The 19,298-nt window shown below is 34.3% G+C and overlaps 3 protein-coding genes across 5 annotated transcripts in view; 2 read left to right on the forward strand and 1 right to left on the reverse strand.

Moving 5' to 3' along the window:
• On the forward strand, nucleotides 2,439-5,433 carry LOC105174188. Its single transcript, XM_011096211.2, has 3 exons — nucleotides 2,439-2,591; nucleotides 3,534-3,607; nucleotides 4,391-5,433. The coding sequence occupies exons 2-3, from the start codon at nucleotides 3,600-3,602 to the stop codon at nucleotides 5,223-5,225; spliced, it is 843 nt and encodes a 280-aa protein (XP_011094513.1). The 5' UTR covers nucleotides 2,439-2,591; nucleotides 3,534-3,599; the 3' UTR covers nucleotides 5,226-5,433.
• On the reverse strand, nucleotides 6,038-14,963 carry LOC105174189 (protein FLOWERING LOCUS D). 3 transcript variants are annotated; one of them, XM_011096215.2, is made up of 7 exons: nucleotides 13,047-14,963; nucleotides 11,670-12,395; nucleotides 8,448-8,493; nucleotides 8,215-8,359; nucleotides 7,551-8,121; nucleotides 7,303-7,392; nucleotides 6,038-6,751 (listed from the first exon to the last, which is right to left on the reverse strand). In XM_011096215.2, exons 1-5 carry the CDS (start codon nucleotides 14,872-14,874, stop codon nucleotides 7,585-7,587), a joined length of 3,282 nt encoding a protein of 1,093 aa, XP_011094517.1. In that variant the 5' UTR covers nucleotides 14,875-14,963; the 3' UTR covers nucleotides 6,038-6,751; nucleotides 7,303-7,392; nucleotides 7,551-7,584. The 3 variants fall into 3 exon arrangements, with proteins under 3 accessions (XP_011094517.1, XP_020553397.1, XP_011094516.1); XM_020697738.1 differs by having other exon boundaries at nucleotides 7,551-8,359; nucleotides 13,047-14,962; XM_011096214.2 differs by lacking the exon at nucleotides 7,303-7,392 and having other exon boundaries at nucleotides 7,551-8,359.
• LOC105174190 (exocyst complex component SEC8) overlaps nucleotides 18,931-19,298 on the forward strand; it is a gene marked incomplete in the record, with an annotated part of 22,218 nt that continues 21,850 nt past the window's right edge. The window contains 1 exon segment of the mRNA XM_011096216.2: nucleotides 18,931-19,146.

A 19,298-nucleotide genomic window follows, 5' to 3' on the forward strand; every position in this document is an offset into this window, starting at 1 on the left:
CTTGGGAAGGACTACACATCCTAAAGGAAACTCACAATGGATGTTATGTGGCCCAACTAGCCTCAGTAGGCAAGGCCCTGTGAGCTAGCTATTCTTGGTCTACTGTCAGACAAGTGTAAGGATACTAGTGCACAATTTTGATCAATGCCAAAAGTGTTCCTCTCTTATTCGCCAGTCAGCAGAACCTCTTCCTAGTGGGGGATGGACATTGTAAGGTTATTTTATTAACCTCTGGCAAGCGGAAATTCCTATTGGTCGCCATTGATAATTCACCAATAGGTGAAGGCGGAACCCCTCTCCTGGATCGAATGAGAGATCATGAAATTCATACGAAAAAATATAATATGTCATTTTGCCATCCTCGGGAAGATTATTTCATATAATGCTTGACATTTCTTGGATCTGAGGTTTGGTTTTGTCCAACAAATAAGTCACTTTGTTAGTCAAACTTCACTAAATTTGTTGATATTAACAAAAAATCAGAAGAAAAAAAATCTATATTAACCCCAAATTGACTCATTGCTAACTTATTGTAGGTCAAATAATTTTTTAATGACTAAGTTATACTCATACGTTTTCACACATTAATGCATATGAAAAGGTATATTCTCACCGGTATACAGGTGTTAGTCTGCAAAAAATTATTTGACCTGTAATAAGTTAGTAATCAGTCAATCGAGGGTAAATACCAATTTTTATTTAATTTTTTTATTAAAATCAGCAAATTCAATTAATTTTGACTAACGAGGGGACTTATTTGTTAAACGGAAACAAACTTTAGAGGTGCTAGACATAATTTTTTAAACCATATAAGGTTTACATGTAATTCCACTAAAATTCAAAAAAAAAAATATAATTATCCTTTATTATTATTTTGCAATTGTATTTTCAAATTTTCACTTCTACTTTATTTATAAATATTTTTTATAATTTATTTTTATTATAAAAATAGAAGTTATTACACACATCCCTCACATCAAGAAAGAGTTGTACATCGAGTGGAGCAAAAACAAAATAATTTCTCATCATGGGGACTGTTCTATCCCACTCCCAAAAATTGACGGCTGGGATCTAAAAGAGGCACTGTGCAAATCAAAGCATTTTGTCTCTGTCTGTCATAAGATAAGCCGCGGGATGCCCTACGATCACTATCCGCAGATGCAAATTGCTACTGGCAGAGCAACTTTAGTGTATATGGTCAATCCTGTCCTCGGCACCCTACTTCCCAAGAAAGGCTCTATAAATAAATGCCTAAGTAATGAATTTTTTGGAATATCATGAAATGTTGAATAATTATGACAAATGGCAATAATTCAAATGGTAGGTATATAAGGAGATGATTATTTTAAAATTCATCTATTATTGGTCTACAACTAAGAAGTGAATTTCATATAAAATAAAGTTTACGTGTTTTTAACTCTTTATTAGATTATTTTTACATATTTTTTCGTCCTAGCTTTTGTCTCTAAGTTTTGCTCGACTCGACATCCAAGATCTTGCTCTTAAAATACATATTTCTTGCTCTAGACATACTAAATTCAGTTCGGTGATACTTCTCAACAACTATGTAAGATTTTGATTATATTCAGCTAGCATAATGGGTTGTTGGTGTTTATTCGAGGAGTAACTCGATGTAAACTAATTAACTTTCTCTGTTTTAATTTCGATATTTACAATGATGGAGACAATAAATTATATTCACACTCCTTGAAGTCTTGTCTAATTACAAATACATTTATATTAAATTAAAATTGATAATTACATCTCTTGAGTTTTGTAAAATATTACTCACTTAATATAAAAAAAAAGTATAAAAATACTGAAATACTGCCCTCGTCTGATATAAAAAAAAAAAGAAAAAAGCATTAAAATATTAAAAAAAAGATAATAATATTTGTAATAATTTGTTTCTTTTTACTTATCACTGGCAATCTTTACTTTAAAGTAGTGCAATAATGACAAAGTAATTAGTGATGTCTTACCTCGAATTTGGTCCAAATGGCATATTACCCCTCTATGTTTTCAAAAGTCAACTAAAAATTTCTTGTATTTTGAAAATAGATAAAAAAATAATTATTTTCTTAGAAATAGATAAAAAGAAATTTTCTCTATTTTTTTAAAAAAAATTCCACCGAACAAGAAAGATATAAAATATTCAAATTACAGGCAAAAAATTATAAAAAATAAATTTGAAATATCACATATAAAATTCATTATAACCCTACATGGTGGAGTAACATTTAAGATGGAACCATTCTCAAGTAGTGGTAATTGTGTTTCTCAATTTAATAGGACTGCATTTTAAATTTGACAAAATGTGAATGAGTATGTTCAAAAATTTATCTGAATGAAAATCACAAGGGCAAATCAGTCCTACCAGAAAGATTCCTCTGGCAATAGCATTTCGAGTTCTAAGATAAACACAAACACCTCTCTCCTAAAAAGAGAAGTCGTCTCAAACAAAAAGGGACAAAATCAAAAGCTGCAAATATTGACATCACATCAAAATACAGAAAAGGAAAATTCAGTATATAACAAATCCATGGAAATGGACTACACAAGACAACCCATTTCAGCTGGATAGAGTATCTGTAAGTTCTCGCGACTCTTTCGCCCCTGAAGTTTTAATTTGTTCCACTTCCCTTTTCCGCAATTGTGTATTTTTCTGTGCTTCTTGATTCCTTTGTTGATATGTGATGAGCTGAAGATTGTCTTTTGAGAGATGGGTTTCCACTGAATTTTGATGGGTTGGCTTGTTTTGATTTTGCGATTCATAATTGTTGTGAAAGATTATTGAGAAATATGGGATTAGCTTTTTCTGGCCCTGATTGAATCAGCATAAAAATAATTTTGTTTTATTTTTTAAGTTTCTTTGTGTAGATAAAAATCTCACTGAAATTAAAACACTTGGTAGGGTTGGTAAATCAGGGTAATTATTCAAGAATGTGAGAAGCTTTGACTTTGACTGTATGAATAAGGGCTCTTGATATTGGATATCTGTTATTGGAACTGAACTTTTCTTTTTATTTTATTTTTTTTAGTTTCTTTGGAGTTTTGAAATCCAAGGGCCAAATTCTTTCTCAAAGTGTTTTCAATCAGACCATATTTATGGTTATTCGTCTACTTCGGTTATTGATAGTTGGTTTTGAATTTGATGATTGATGATTATTGACTCATTGTTACTTATAGCAATAATGTGTTTGATCTCTTTACTTGAGAAAAGAATTAGAGAGTTATTAGATTTTCATTTGGAAAATGGAAAAGGAGTATGTTGTGTTATTCTGCAAGTTCACATGATTGATGGATTCTAATCCTTATCAAATCCTTTAGTTCTAATTTTAAACTATCTTTTATCAAATTCATTCATGTGAAATCCTTTATCCAAACCCTCCGTTCAATTCCAAATCATTCAATCCAAATGTAGCCCAAAAGACTTTGAAATCCGTGAACTTTGAGTGTTGATTGTGAAGTTTTTGTTTGGAAATAAGTACCAGAATGCTAGCTAAGGACTTCTTTCTGAGTTGGCTTTGCAGGTATCTTGTTTTGCGCTAGAGTGGGCATAATTCTGCAAGATTAGCTTATTGCTGGATGTGTGATCTATGTTCAAGTAAGATGTACTTCAAACTGTTTTACTTCCTCGTTTTGATCTTACAAGACTGTTCAGCAAGAGTGTATTTTCTTTCTGGGGAGATAGTGTTCGGTTGGTTGAAAGAAATAAAATTGAATACTGCTTTTAGGTGATGTCCAGTTCCTCGCTCTATGTATTGCCGAATTTCATATATAAAATATCATGGGATCATCTGGAGTTGTTAAGACAATACAATGCATTCCCGGAAAATATTTCCAATTCTTATCCAGGTTCACATGGTACCAGACTTTGTTTCGCATGTTTTGACAGTGAAAGTAGAGTACCGCTTGAGCTTCTGAACAACAGGACATATATGTCTTCCTTTGGGCCAACACATTGATCCACCTTTTGGATATCCTTATTTGCTTCCTTATGTTCCTCAACTTTGATATATTAATCCATAAATCTCATCACAGGAAAAAAAGGTTACATAAGGCTTCTGTTTATGCCACTCCCTGTTAATTATTACTCTCATCAGTGGAAAGCCAATTTGTTTGTGCAATATGTGAAATGCCAGTAACGATGGACATGTGAGCTTTTGACTTTTTATCTAGCACATTTCTTAAACTTCTCCAACTTTCTAACTCTTTTTTTCCAATGAATTTGCCCTGTTTTCTTAGAATATAAAAATTGATATTACTATAGTGATTTCTTGTATTTCAAGAGTGTTGTCCTATGCAGAGATTTACCTGAAAACATTTCGATCTCTTGCTTTCTTTTGTCCTTGTAATTGAAACACATTTTTTCCATTGGTTTATCCAGTGATGAGGAGCCAGTTCCCTTCAAAAAGATGAATGATTTTTCCACGGTTGATGGTTTCGTGGAAATATCTGAAGATTTGGCAGACATGATTAAATTTGTGGCAAACGAACCCTCTGTGGGGCTTTTCTATATTCAGCAGCACACCCAGAACGCAGCGCCAAACGTTATCAATCTTAAGAATAATGTTGTTGAAAAATCCCATGAGACAACCTTGCACACAGAAGATCTTGAGGATTCTATTACAATGGTGAGATCAATGAAAGAATGCGGCTTACCAATTGCTGATGAAATGATTGGAGAAATTAAGAGATCCCTTTCCGTCATATCCTCAACACAACCAAAAAGAGGATTAATATATAACTCCAGAACAGGCTTTCTTGGACGAACGAGCTCCTGGTCCCCAGCCACATGGGGTCGTAATGCAGTTCATTCACGGCAGGATAATGATAAGAGTACTGGTTACCTATCCAGTGTTTTGAAATCAGCAAAGCAAACAGCTAACAGTTTCAAGTGGCCTGAAGTAGAACCAAGAGAAGCATATCAATCAAAAGGCGAGAACGTTTCCTCTGATCATGCTCCTCCATTCCTGAGTGCAATTGGTGGTCCTACTCCACCTACACCAGAGGCAGAGACAGAAGATTTGCCATTGTCAAGTGAAGTGGGAAGAGAACTCCAAGAAGAATCCCAACTTAGTAAAAGTATGTCTCATCAACAATTTTTCTCCCTATACGAGAACTACGATGAGTTTAAGGCTGATCAAGAAGCAAAACTGGAAGAATGGTTAGGAGAGACAGGCAACGACAAGGATCGTGCAGGAAAAAATATTGCCAGATGAGCTTCAACTCGACTGGACCTGGTTCCATGATAACCAATTTTCTGTAAATGACACGTGAACCTTTGTATCATGAGAAAGAGAGGATTGGAAAGAGAAGTGTTTACTTAGTCCATAATTCCTTTTTTTTTTCCGGTTGCCATAATTACTTCAATCTTGGTGTATGTACCTTCTAATAAAGATCTGCAGTTGGTTTGTGGCGTTATCTCAAGCATTCTTGTTCTTCCTAAACACTCCTTGTTCTCTCTTGCGATCCCCAGGGTAAAGATAAGAGGAAAACTTTAAAAGCAAATGCAAGTTGCCCTGGTGCGTAGGTTAAGGATGACCAGCTGAATAAGTTTGTTCAATCTTAGACAAGGAAATAATGGTAAAAATCATTACTTATATTACCATGTAAATTTTTTATTTGAGATCATAGTAATCAAAGTTTACCCAATTGTATCTTTCTGCAGATTAACCCAAAAGAAATATTTTTCTTACATTCTTGTCTAACTACGATCGCTATTCTCTCATAATAGATGTTGCTTTGAGTTCTATGATGGGCAAAACATGTAAACATCATCAAATCATAACTTCATATAACAATATCAGTACATCAAATGACCAAGGCAATATGTCAAAGCAGATGCAAAAGGAGCATATTTTTGCCCCCATGGAATATATTCCATTTCCAAGTTCCTAGAACTAGCAAGATCCAGACCACGGTGGAGTAGAAGGTAAAACAAATTGCAAGCGCCTATATGTTCTGCAAACATTTGTGTTTACTAATCAATGCAGAACACTGGGTAACTTGAATCATACTGAAGAGAGCAGGATCAAGAAGAAAATACATTGAGTAAATTCGGGATAAACCATCTTTTAATCTAATCATATTACAAGTCAAAATTTGCCAGGGAAGATTCAAGAATGCAGTCTGCATGATGCAGCCTCAAGTAGGAGCAAGGATGAAGCCATCTGATTGCAACTTGTAACAGAGGAGATCAAATGTCAGGGACATTTCATGCGACAAGAAGTCCACTTTCCAAGACATGAAATGAGGGACGAATGAATAAAGGTGTAAAACACAAAACTTTGGAGAAAGTTATACATGAAATCTATGCTATTATATATGGTTAGATGACAACTATTATGTACAAGTGTGCTCGTCTACGCTGAAGACTTAAGAACCACACACCAAATTTTCTGAGTTCCAGCCAAGCTATGGCACTATACATCGAGCCGTTTGGATACTTCTTGATCATGAAAGCAACCAAACTGAAAACCCCATCCCATCACCACTGCTGATAATTCCAGCTATTCACAAAAGTACACCCAAGTAGAAGTGCAGATCATTGGCTAAGTCCATAGAGAACTGCTAAAGAACATGATCCGGATATCAGATAAGCCATAAATAACTCTTCAGATGGCACGATGTTTAGCAGGATGGGTAAGACTGAACTCGTGGATAACCAGATTTAATCCTCGAAAAATTTCAGTCTGATCAGCTTCACATAAGTACTCTCTGGAGGTCTCCTTGACTTAGCCATAATCTGCGAGACAAATCCATTCACAAGTCTCAACAAAAATCAAAGAATCCACTGCAATGTAATGAGTCTCATATCAACATAGTATAATATCATCAAGTGCAGCACAGACTGGAGAAAAAAGATTAGGTAATAAAAGCAAAAGGATGAGAGTAGTTATCAAAATCACGATTGAGAAAAAGAAGACAATGAAAAAACCTTTTATCCAAATCAATTACGGACAAAGGAAACTTCTCGAAGTACTATCTCCTACATTCATATATGTACCAAGAATCCATACAACGAGTTAGACTTTATTCTTTACTTGCTGCATGATGTGAAAAAATATAAGATCAGCTACCACGTGTAGCACAGGTGAGTCCAGGCTTCTACCCATGCACTAAAAAATATTGAAATATTTGAATTTTGAAAACCATTCGGCAAAGTATTCATTGTTCAGAGTACAATCTAGCAAAATGAATTTATTTTATGACTTTCCACTCGCTAAAAGTTTCCCATTTCCCATATACTAACTGCTAAGCGCCAGATTGCATCAATATGTAGAATATTCAACATACCAGATGAGTTTCATCTGATCTTAAACTACTGCATTCACTATCCAAGCCGTAGCAAATCTGGAGAGGCCAAATATGTCATTGTGCTGGTCTCTGGTCTCAATAAGATGCAGATTAAGAGATTGAAGGTTAATATAGCAGAATATTTGACAAAAAGGAAACCACCAAAAAAGTATAAACTGGCTTTACTACCCATGAGTACATCAACAACAGATAAAATAAAGCTATTGAAAGGGCAATGTAAAATTTACCAGACAAAAACAGCCTTCATACAATTTCAGATTCCTACAGCTTTCCTGTGAGTTGCCAGGCACCAGAGCTTGAGCCGGATTGGGGAAGCAGTTCATTCATTATATCTTCAAATATATTTTCTTGATTAGATATACAACTGATACTATCAGAAATGTCCCCAATAGGGGTATGAATATTAAAGCTACCAATATTTGAATTTGAGGGTGCCTGGTTGCTATTACTGCTCACTGTTATAGCTCCCATTTCAGAACTTGGAGGAGCAGCTGAGTCATTTCTGCTAACAAAGTTCTGAGTATTAGAACCACTTGTATCACCCAACAAATCCCTATGAACATCTACATGTGGTAGAGACTGGGTGTTGGTAATGCTTAATGCGTTCCCCAAACTATTTGAACTTGCAGCAGTCGAGCTGCTAGCGAGAAACTTCTGAGGGTAAGAACTTGGCATGTTACCGAGCGTCGTCATACCAACATTGGAATCCACAGGAGCCAGGCTTTTGTTGCTGTCTGATGCTGTTGACGCAACATTAGGACCAAAAGAAGATGTGGAGCCATTATCATGGCCCAAATTCTGTGGAATAGAACATCCAATATGACTCACAAAGACGACACTATTATGTGAATTGGAAGGAGGCACGTCCCTGTTACTGCTAGATACTCTTACCCCAATATCTGAACCCGGACGACTCAAGCTGTTACTACTGACCAGTGCTCTGGGCTCCAAATTGACACCGTTGCTGCCGACTTTGCTTTCTATAATTGTGCTTGGAATGGAAGATCTGCTGCAGTTGCGTATAATTTTAGCCTTTCTGCGTAAGAAAAAGTAACAAATTGATGCATGAGATTATGAAACCCAAAGTTATAGAAATTAAAATTAATGCAGATTTCTGCTCATACCTAATTAGCTTTTGATTCGCGGAAGCTGCTTTCGACTTCGGTACACCTTAAGGAAAGAGGACAAATCATTAGCTTCAATTCTACTTGAGTGCCCTTCCACATACAGAAAAACATAGCATATACATTATCCTACAGAAAAAGTAATCCTAAATGGACCCTGTTTTCAACAGCTTCTGGTTCCTCATTTTTTCAGCTGAGAAAATGAAAAAATTTCTGATAATGCATGTAATATTCTTATGTTCTACTCATATTAATTCCAGTTTCTGATTGTTCTCTTGTTTCATAAGTTTTTATCAAGTCAGGCAGTCCTCCCAATGTTGAACAGTACCTGTAACTCTAGTTCTCTATCACCTTCACAACAAATAATACACCTTTCTTGAGACAATAATTCAGTTAATGCACCTATTGCTATTGAAGTTTGAAAAAGATTTAACCCCTCCATTTGTATTATTTAACTCAGTTACTTTTTACCTCATACATAATAGAAGATTCCACTTTCCAAGAGCAAACTCGGATTAAAAATTCTCTTATATATCAAATAAAGGATAAAACATATTTGGATGCCTCATAAATCATGGATGGTTTTCTGGAAGTCCATCTTTCTTCAGCCATTCAAGGATCACATCCTCCAAATCGAGTATTCACCAAATCAAGATTATGACCCATCACTAGGGTGAGAGCGCCTTCTCAGGCAGGCCTAATTTTTTTTTAAAGCATTCGCTTAGCGAATCCAAGGGATGTAATTTCATTGAAACACGAGCATATTTTTATGATATCAAGGTCTCTATTGATAATGTAGTTTATTCAATGATTTCAATCATAGAAAGAGAAACCATGGTACAAAAATCAATTACAGGTTTAAAGTGGTTGTGAAGATGTATTGATTGATAATATAATAATGAGCAAAAGTTAGACTTTAAGATTTTCATTTATTGAATACCTCCTTTTCCATTTGACAGATATTATCTACTTTACTGGTATCTAATCGTTTGTTTCTGTAGAAATGCAGCGACATTAAGAGTTAAATTGTAAATCTGAAGCTTTCCTAAATACTGAATTAAACAGCTAGGTTTTCTTTATACCCACATATAGTATCCAAAGTAACTTCATTAGTGAAACAGAAATCAGAGGAGTTCTATTGCACCGAAACTATTCAAAAGGTTACTACACGAAGATCATGGGATGGAGGCTAGAGGTAATATTACTGAACGAGGCAGTAGCGTAGAGTTACGCTTAAGAGCTCTGTATAATTCTGACCAAATTTTATCCTCTCCTTTTTCCTAACACTTGAACATTACCTTCAAGCATTAGCAAGATCTCTTAGCTTCTTTTCCATTTATATGTGAGCCTGACTATCACTAACTTTCATTAAACCAATGAAACAAGATGTTAAAGCTTGCAGTATATATAGATAATAATTCCAAAAACTATGTACTTCCATATTTACAGTATAATTCGTCACATATAAGTTCCTAACTGCTTTATTACTTTATTCTGTCCCATTTCAGATGAGTCACCAGAATAGCTTTGTCTCTTAAGAGCAGAAAAAGGGGGGGTGGGGGGGGCACATCTATAAATCTTCATTCGGATCAGTAAGAAGAAATGACATCTAATAATTAGTAACTATTCAATTGATGGAAGAGAATATTAGCAGGAATCATTATACATTCTTTTATATAGAAACACTAAGGCTTTTTTATACAGTTCCATAGATAGGCTTGCAGTACTTACCTTGTACGTAATGTGAGCGGGACAGAGAACAGTTTAAGTTACTATTCTTCAAGAACTCTCAGTTAATCATAAAGGATGATAAACCGTCTTTTGCAAAAGCTTGGTTCACTCATTTAGATTTCATTTTCAATGAATTGTCAATAATTCTGATAGCTGATGTTTTATATCATATAAAATCTTTCAGAACCTTAATTTGACCTTTTCATAACCTTTTCTTATACTTTGACCACTACCCATTTGTCTAACCACATTGAGGAACTGCTTAAATGCTATCCAAAGACAGCATCATGCCCAACCAAAAGATCACCTTATATCCTTTTGCAACACACTTAGTCACTTAAAATAGTATTAATACTAGGAATGACGCCACACTTTGAAACACCTTTCTGTGCCATGTGTAAGTCACCTTTGGTTATTTGGTTGGTAATAGAGGAGTAATTGACACATAAAGTCATTAGAATGCAACTACTCTCTCAAAGAACTGTCTATAAATTGCTAATGGGCAATCAACATCTCAGCCAACCTGTCCAGTTTAATGATGCAAGTGTAAACTTGATATGCTAAGTTTCTTAACATATCAATTAGACATTGAACATACAGAAAAATATCCAAGAATTGCATTTGCATACAAGGGAAGTGCAATAAGAAAAAAAAAAATATTTTAGATATTGGTCTCGCTACAACCATGCATTCGTTCACTGTACTTCTGAAATACTCAAGTTAGGGACATTGACGAAACTACTTTTACATCAGGTCACCTAGTGTTTCAGTTGTAGTGCAGTAAAGTAACCTTGACAGCCACAAGGTATGGAGATTTCCCCAACACATTTATGCTCATTTTACACATCATGAACAAGCTAAGAACCACCTTTACACAAACATAAAGTATAAATATCTCTGAATCATTCACATTAGTAGCCCCTAATTGATACTCAATATTTAGGACACCTCACTATCACCTGGACCATAAGAGGGATTACCACAGGATCACATCCAGCATCTCGTTTTTCACATCCCACATCATTCCCAGTGGTACATTAACTTACTCTACCAACTTAGTTAGAACACATCAACCACCTTCCAATCATTCTTCAAGGTTTTTACTAGATACAGAGAGCCAGGTTCACCTGAACAACATCTTGTATAATTCTCTTAAACACATAAACCCCTTTGACTTTTTTGCATTCTATATATTCCCAAACATGTGATGAAATAGAATGATTAAGACTGCCACCTCCATCTTTTGTTATTTAAGAACGCAATTTCCATTTAACATAACCCATTCCACAAATATGTAATACACAAAAATCTTTCTAATCAAACACAAAGGAAAATTCATAGCATCTTTACCATAATATAATTCACATGGCCTAAGCAACTAGTTCAAGAAAAATCAGCCTAACCCATGCAATGCACAAACTTATGCTTTGGCTGATGCATAGGCTTATGCTTAGGCTTACATTTATGCACAATTAAGTTAAGACCACCTACCAGATGATGAAGACTTCTGGCTGCGGCTGCTCCTCTGAGCCTTAATTGAAGCAATTACAGAATCTGCAGATGGCCCCAAACCCTTTCTACCCACCAGCTTCACTCCAACCTTCTCGCAGAGATAATTAAGCCGACCCTCATCACCCCCTCTCACCTCTCTCAGCTCAAGGGCTTGTGCCTTAGATAACAGCGTATAAACATGAAACTCTTGTTGCTGATTAAAATGAGATTGAAGCTGCTCAAAAAGTAACTTATTAGAATATTGCTGATCCGGCTTCTTTCGGTGTCCGCCAAACGTCACCCTCAAAATTGCCATTGAATCAGCATTCTTTCTACCAAAAAGTACAGCAAAGCTGCCAAATTCCAGATCAGGCTGCCTGAATAAATCTGCAAGAATAGAAGCACAAGTATGTGCATTTTGAGATGGGTTTTTCTCGAGTTTTGACTTCGAGGCTCTAACTCTAGCATAATTAGCCATGTTGGCAGCTTCTCTGAACCCACTAAGCAAAGCACCATGCATCGTTGCTGGGTAGCGCCTATTTGTAGCCTCACCAGCAAAGAAGAGTCTCCCATCTCCCACATTTTCTGCTAAAATGTCATAGTCATCTCCTGATGCCCCAACTGCAACATTAGAGTAAGACCCGCAACTTAAGGGGTCACTGCCCCATCTTGTACAGACAGTTTGGACAGGATCTGGGACTTCAATGCCTTGTGGTTCATAAATACCTGTATCACAGAGGCTAGATATCAAGTTAGACCAGCTCACAAGTTAAGAGTTTTATTATACTACATTAGTGAATGTATAACTCCTGAAGCATCATATTTTTGCTTCACCAGTAAACTATGTCCAAAACATCAATCATTTCTTTAGTTTTCTTATCCGGTTGCCTTCTACGGAAATCCTAAGAGGATGTCCATCTGACATCTGTAATTTTGTACACCATGATTTACCACACTGTTATTAATTGGAAGCACAAGGTAAGAAAATATAAAATCTTAGTGGGCCAAAGTTAGATGATCAGTATTTCCTGAAAATCCACCACAGCGTATCAAACAATAAAATTAAACTTCAGGAGCATGACTCCATATCAACAAGTAACCAAGGACCTTGACCAGGTCAATGCAAGTGCCAACATCATTAGAAGCAGAATGAAAGAATAGATGAAACTAAATGCATCACAATATAGAGCATATAAAACAATAAGAAGCATATGAAATTTTTGCTTCCATGAGCATGCATGCAATCTACAAATCAGATTGAACGCACTATTATCTCGTAGATAAGCATGCAATTAAAAGACACATTAAATTTTCCAAAAGGAAAATAATGATCATGAACATTAAGATAAAGAGTAAAGAAAGTCAAGGAATTTGAACCTCTAAGAATCCGAAGCACCCTTCTCACAGCTTCAGTAGGATCCATGATCTCAAACCTGTAAGCTGCTTCTCCTGCAACTAAAGCAATCAAAAGCGGACCACCAGCTACAGTTGCATAGCTGTAAAAGAGAAAGAACTCCCCACGGTAGCTAGGATGATCAGAGAGATGGCCAAATGTATCAAGATCAGTTCCCCAAAATGCATATGGAAAGAGCAAGGCAACCTTATTTAACAAGCCAAATCCCAACCTATTTATAGCATCAAGCTTCCTCTGAGGCAACTCAGGGATGAACTTGATAGAACCATTTTTCAGAACACCCAGAGGAACTGTGCAAAGAACCATATCACCCTCGTAAATCTGCCCCCCCTCAACAGAAACCTGCACCCTATCACTACCATAACGAATCGACTGGACGGTTTTCTCATAATGAATAGGGACATTCTCCACTAATGCTTGCACCAGTCTTCCATTTCCACCAGGCAAGAAGCAGTGGTCCCCTCCCATATCATATGGATCATCTTGATCCCAAAATGCAAGTGAAAGCTTTGAAAGCAAACTTGCATTAGCATATTCCAAGTTTGCAAGATGCCAATTGAACAAATTCATCTCCTCCTCATTGAAGGCCTCGCGAAATGTCTCCAATGCAGCCCCAAGAGATACATCCTGCGAAACCTCTCCCATTGACAGCCTGATTTTACTTAATATATCCAATAGTTGATTAAAAGAAGTCTCCACTCTCCGATCCAAATCAGGGTCCACCGGTTTCCCATCGACTCGGTAAAGGGGACACTTATCTCTCACCTTATGAAGTGTAAATGACAACTGCCGAGCCAAAATCCCAAGTGGATTGCCCAAAGTACCTGTTAACACACTTCCTCCCAAATCCACAGCGGCAAACCTATTCTTGTATTCCAGCTTCTTTGTATACACTCTCCCTCCAGCACGCTTCCTCCCCTCCACAACTGTCACCTTAAACCCGAAAGCCATCAACTGCCTTGCAGCAGCCAAACCTGCAAGCCCAGCCCCAATTACAATCACACTCGACTGTTTCGGTTCCACCAAAGTCCTCTCTTTTATTGCAGACGCTACCCCAAAGTTAATATACCCATGTGAAACCAAGTAACTGTAAGCAGTGTCCAAAAGTCCCCAACAATGCTTCGGAACAATATCCAAAAACATCTCCTTTGTTACCCAGTTTGACACATTTTCACGCCACCTTGTAATTATATGATTTCTAATCAAGATGTAATTAACCTGCTCAATTCCGCCTACCACAGACACGACCCCATAATCTATTTCCTCCTCGGTAAGCGAATCGGCTGGGAACCCCGCCGTTAATGCAATTAAGGCCTCAGCTGTGGCCTCCTTATTAATCACGATTATCTCATCCGACATGTCATCCACAATTTTCTTGGGCACATTACCAGAATTTGAACCAGACCCATGTCTTTTCGTGATTAAATTACTTGAATTTTCCATCTGGGTCTTGCTAACCTGTCCTGAAGTAGAAGCTACTGACGAAACCCCTAGATTACTCAATCCATTATTAAAGGACATGGGGAATATCTTCCGTACCTGGTTTAAAGAAGACACAGGATTTCGGGGCCGACCGCACCTTTTTCCTTTAGGAACTTGCACCGAACGGAAGTGATCATGGACTGTTTTGGCATCTGCAACAGGGTTTTCCCCAAAATTCGGATTCAAGTTAGGGTTTTGAAGACCATTTCCACTAGGGCTTGAAGAATCGGGAACATGAATGGTGAATTGGAGAGGGTTGTTGAGTTGATCAGAAATGTGCGGATGAGTGTCTTGATTTGATGAATCCATCAGAGCCTTTCCAATCAAAATCAAGACATGCAAGGACGTGAATTGAGTTTCTTTACTTTGCGAGTGCTCAATAGTAGTTCAGAAATGGAAAAAAGGGCTTTCAGAGAGGTGTTTTGATTATTGGCAATATTACAAATTTTGCCCCTAAATTTCGTAATATTGGGTTTTTGCCCCTTATTCTTCGTAAATGAGGCATTAAACTCCATTGTTACATTTGCTTGAGTACTTATTATGACTATTTTTTAGGCTAAAATGTATAAAACCCCCCTATATTTTAAAAATTAGGCTAAAAATTTCTTTCCGTTTTAAAAATAGGCTAAAAACCCCCCTATATTTCTTAAACGTAACTCAATCACCCCTCTCCATTAAATTTAACTAACGGCATTTATTTTTTTATAAAATGATCATTATACCCTTACTTAATATATATTTTTTCTTATTTTAATGATTGTCCTTATCTTTTTTTATCAAATATTGATCGTTGGATCTTTTTTTATTAAATATTAATCGTTAGATCTAATCAATTAATTTCAACCATTAGATTTTAAGAAAATAAAAGGTTTAGATTCAACAAATTACTTAACTTATATTATATATATAATTTAAAATTGAAAAGTATATCAGTATTGCTATTATTATTATAATAATATAGTAGGTTTTAATTTAAAAATTTATAGGAAAATTAGAAAAATTACTGGACCAAAAATTTAAAACTCTAAAATTAAATACTCTAAATAATGGCGTAAATTCCCAAGATTACAAAGGAGAACTAACGGAGGAAATTAACAAATTAAAAAATTTTGCTAGGAAGCCAATGCAAACAAAATTTTATTATCCTAGACCAACACCCCAATATATTCTTTATGAAGAATAAGAGATAATTGACCAAAATAGTTACAATGACAAATAAATTTATGAATGAAACATTGACGGATTTACAGAAAAAAAAAATATAATATTATACATAGGATGATGATGTATAGTACTATCTGTAAAGGAAATAATAATTTCGATAAAGCTACTGCTAAAATGATCATAGCAGGATTTACTGGCCAATTAAAGGGATGGTGGGATAATTTTTTCCGCTAAACTGATAAAGATGAAATATTAAATACAATAAAAATTGAAAATAATATCTCATAAGGAAAAGCAGTTTATACATTAGCTATCAATATTATTGAATATTTTACAGATAGGTGGTCGGATAATAGTGAAAATATCGAAACACTATTACAGAATTTAAAATGTAAGACATTAACTTCATTTAGATGGTATATAGACGTCTTCCTTAGTAGAGTTATAGAACTCCAAGAGTCAAATGATGCTCATTGGAAGTCTAAATTCATAGATAGCCTCCCTCATCTTTTTGCAGAAAGAGTTAGAATAAAAGGAGACATGCAAATTAATTATAATCAATATATTTATGGGAAGTTAATTGGAACCTGCATCCAAGAAGGATTGAATTTTTGCAATGCAATTAGACTAAACCGACAAATTAAAAGACAAAATTTAATAGAGAAAAGTCAATTAAGACAATTATGTGCTCAATTTGAAATGGAAATGAAACCATCTAATAGATAAAAAATCCCTACGAATAGAACTTCAGTAATTAAAGAAAAGAAGTATAAAAAGAAAAAATTAAGAAAAGAAATAAAGAAAGAAAAAGACTTAGCTAGAAAAAATGAATGGAAGGCTAAATATAGTACCACAAAAAAAAAATAAGAAAATGCTATATTTGTGGATAAACAGACCATCTTGCAAATAGATGCAGAAACAAAAAAGCTTGAAAATTAAAAAAAAAATCAATAATCTTAATTTAGAAGAAGAAGAAGAAAAAAACAAATACTTAATGTAATATTTTCTGAGGAAAAAGAATCCTTTGAATTTTAAGAACAATTTGAAGAACAAAGTGAACTTAAAAATATGGAAGAAAATTTTGAATATTCATCGACCTCTTCTGAATTTGAAGAAGAAGAACCTTCTTGTTCATGTAGACAGGAAAAATAGGAGGAAAATTGACATCAGGAGTTTTATGAATTAATGACAAAATTTTAAAAAATAGAAAAATAAATGTTCTCATTGATAATCATATTATCGAATTACTTAGAGAAATGAAAGACCCTGAAGTTAGGGATATCATTTTGAGTAAAATAGAAGTAGAAAAATTAAAAGAAGAAATAAAAAATATTAAAAAAAAAAATATAATCGGTCTCTTACTAATAGAGTTGAAATGTTGGAAATTAGCAAGAATACTAAAGTAGGTGAAGAAAAATATGAGGACAATTTTCTATCCACTTTGGAGATAGTCACTAGTCAAAGATGAAATGTTAAAATCAATCTTTTCATAAGTAACAATTTTAGAAAAATATTTACTGCTCTTATAGACAGTAGAGCATATATTAATTGTATTAAAAAAGGTATTATACCAACTAGGTATTTTGAAAAGACGACCCACTCTTTATCATCTGCCAATGGACAAAAATTGAATATAAGCTTTAAAACTCCAAAAGCTTATATATGTGATGATAAAAAATATATTCCAACAAGCTTCCTATTTTACTCAAAATGCCATCCCTAACTTCAGGGTCTTTTATTTATCTAACTAATTCGATAATATGATTATCAGTGAGATTGGTCATGCAAGATCGAAAAACTCAAAAGAAAAATTTAAAATCCAACCATAACACGGTATAAAGAACCGACCATGCAGATGGAATATACATAAGAACAAACAACTAATTGAGATGATTTTTTAAATAATCTATCAACCTATCAATGGCTAAACTTATCTAAATTCAAATAAAAAAATAGAAACTATTTTTAAGTATTTTTTGCCATAAAAATAGTTCAAATTGTATTACATACTAATTTATCCAAAATATATATATATATATATCTGATGTTTTTGGATAAAATTAAATAATCATACACTTACATAAATTTAAACAAAAATAAAGTTATCCTCTTACTTGTCAAAGTAAAATTAAGAAAACTATCTAAGTACATATAAAAATAACACTTACTTGCATAATCTTTATGTTTTGATTTATAATGGGGAAAAATGTAAGCAACCCCATTGTGATATCGAAAATGAGCAAATTACCCCCTTATGAAAAAATAAATAGCGATTTACCTCCTTGTATTTTTCAAAATACAACAATTTATCCTCCTATAATTTTTAAAATGAAGCAATTTACCTCATTATATTTTTTTCATAGGGGGATAATGTGCTCATTTTTAATATCATAGGAGGTAAATTGCTATTCACCCATTTATTATATATAGATTGGTCCCCCATAATAAATCTATTATAGCAATTGTATTTCATGAATTATTAATATGTTAATGTAATAATGTAATTTATTATGTTAGTGGAAACAACAACATAAAAATGACTCTCCATTTATCATAATTAATTAATCATCAATGATTTGTTAATTTAGTTACTAATATGTTGGTGTAATATTTTTAAATTAATTATGTCATTGAAAAAGACAAAATGATTGATAGAAACAATGATACGTAATTAATCAATATTACGATAAATATATTGATTTGATCAATAAATTTATGTCATAAGAAACTCATATTTAGTCAGATAAACACTCTTTAGATAATTTATATTAAATGAGACAAATATTTATAATTAGGTGAACAACAATTTACCCTCTTGTGATATTGAAAATGGACACATTACCACTTTATGAAAAAATATAGCAATTTACCCTCTTTTATTTTTTAAAATGAAGCAATTTACCTCATTATACAGGGAAGTTAATTGCTTCATTTTAAAATTTATAAGGGAGTGAATTGTTGTATTTTAAAAAATATAGGGAGGTAAAGTTATTTTTTTATAAAAGGATAATTTGCTCATTTGGGATATTACAAGGGAGTTGCTTGCATTTTTTCGTTCATAATTATTATGAAATTCAAACACATAAACTTGAAACTTATTCATTGTATTTTAGCTTTAGCCCTTGGACCGAGATGGCTTGACGATTTATTTACATACTCAAAATATACATAAAAACTGAAAATGCCGAACGTACAACAGGATGATGCAGCGATATGCAAAATTATTGACCTCTGCAGCTCTACATACAAATTCACAAATCGACTCCTCATTTACAGCTCATTGAGACCCTTTTTTCCAGTCATCGAATAAAAGTCTGATAGAAAACGAAAATCTGTATATATATTTGAAAACATTTATTAGCAGCGGTTAAATTAATCATCCGATCCATTTCCTTCAACCCATAATTGGCAGATCCAGTAAGCATGTCTTCTCTTCTGTTCTTGTGTGTGTAGGGTGTGTCTGTGTGTGCGCGCGCGCGCGCGAGCGTGTGTTAATGTATACGCCCTTTTGTATTTAACTAGTAATTGTTTTGTTTGTTTCAAGAATTGGATTCTGAGTTTCCGCAAAT

The sequence above is a fragment of the Sesamum indicum genome, linkage group LG11 (genome assembly GCF_000512975.1).
Source record: "Sesamum indicum cultivar Zhongzhi No. 13 linkage group LG11, S_indicum_v1.0, whole genome shotgun sequence".
Classification (NCBI taxonomy): Eukaryota; Viridiplantae; Streptophyta; class Magnoliopsida; order Lamiales; family Pedaliaceae; genus Sesamum; species Sesamum indicum.

Excerpts from the sequence above, each read along its gene's own strand:
- LOC105174189 (XM_011096214.2), bottom strand. The coding sequence starts at position 14,874 with ATGGATTCATCAAATCAAGACACTCATCCGCACATTTCTGATCAACTC. Across the intron at positions 8,494-11,669 it reads CCAGAAGTCTTCATCATCTG|GTGTACCGAAGTCGAAAGCA; the intron begins GTAGGTGGTCTT and ends TCTTTCCTTAAG. Across the intron at positions 8,360-8,447 it reads GCGAATCAAAAGCTAATTAG|AAAGGCTAAAATTATACGCA; the intron begins GTATGAGCAGAA and ends TTTCTTACGCAG.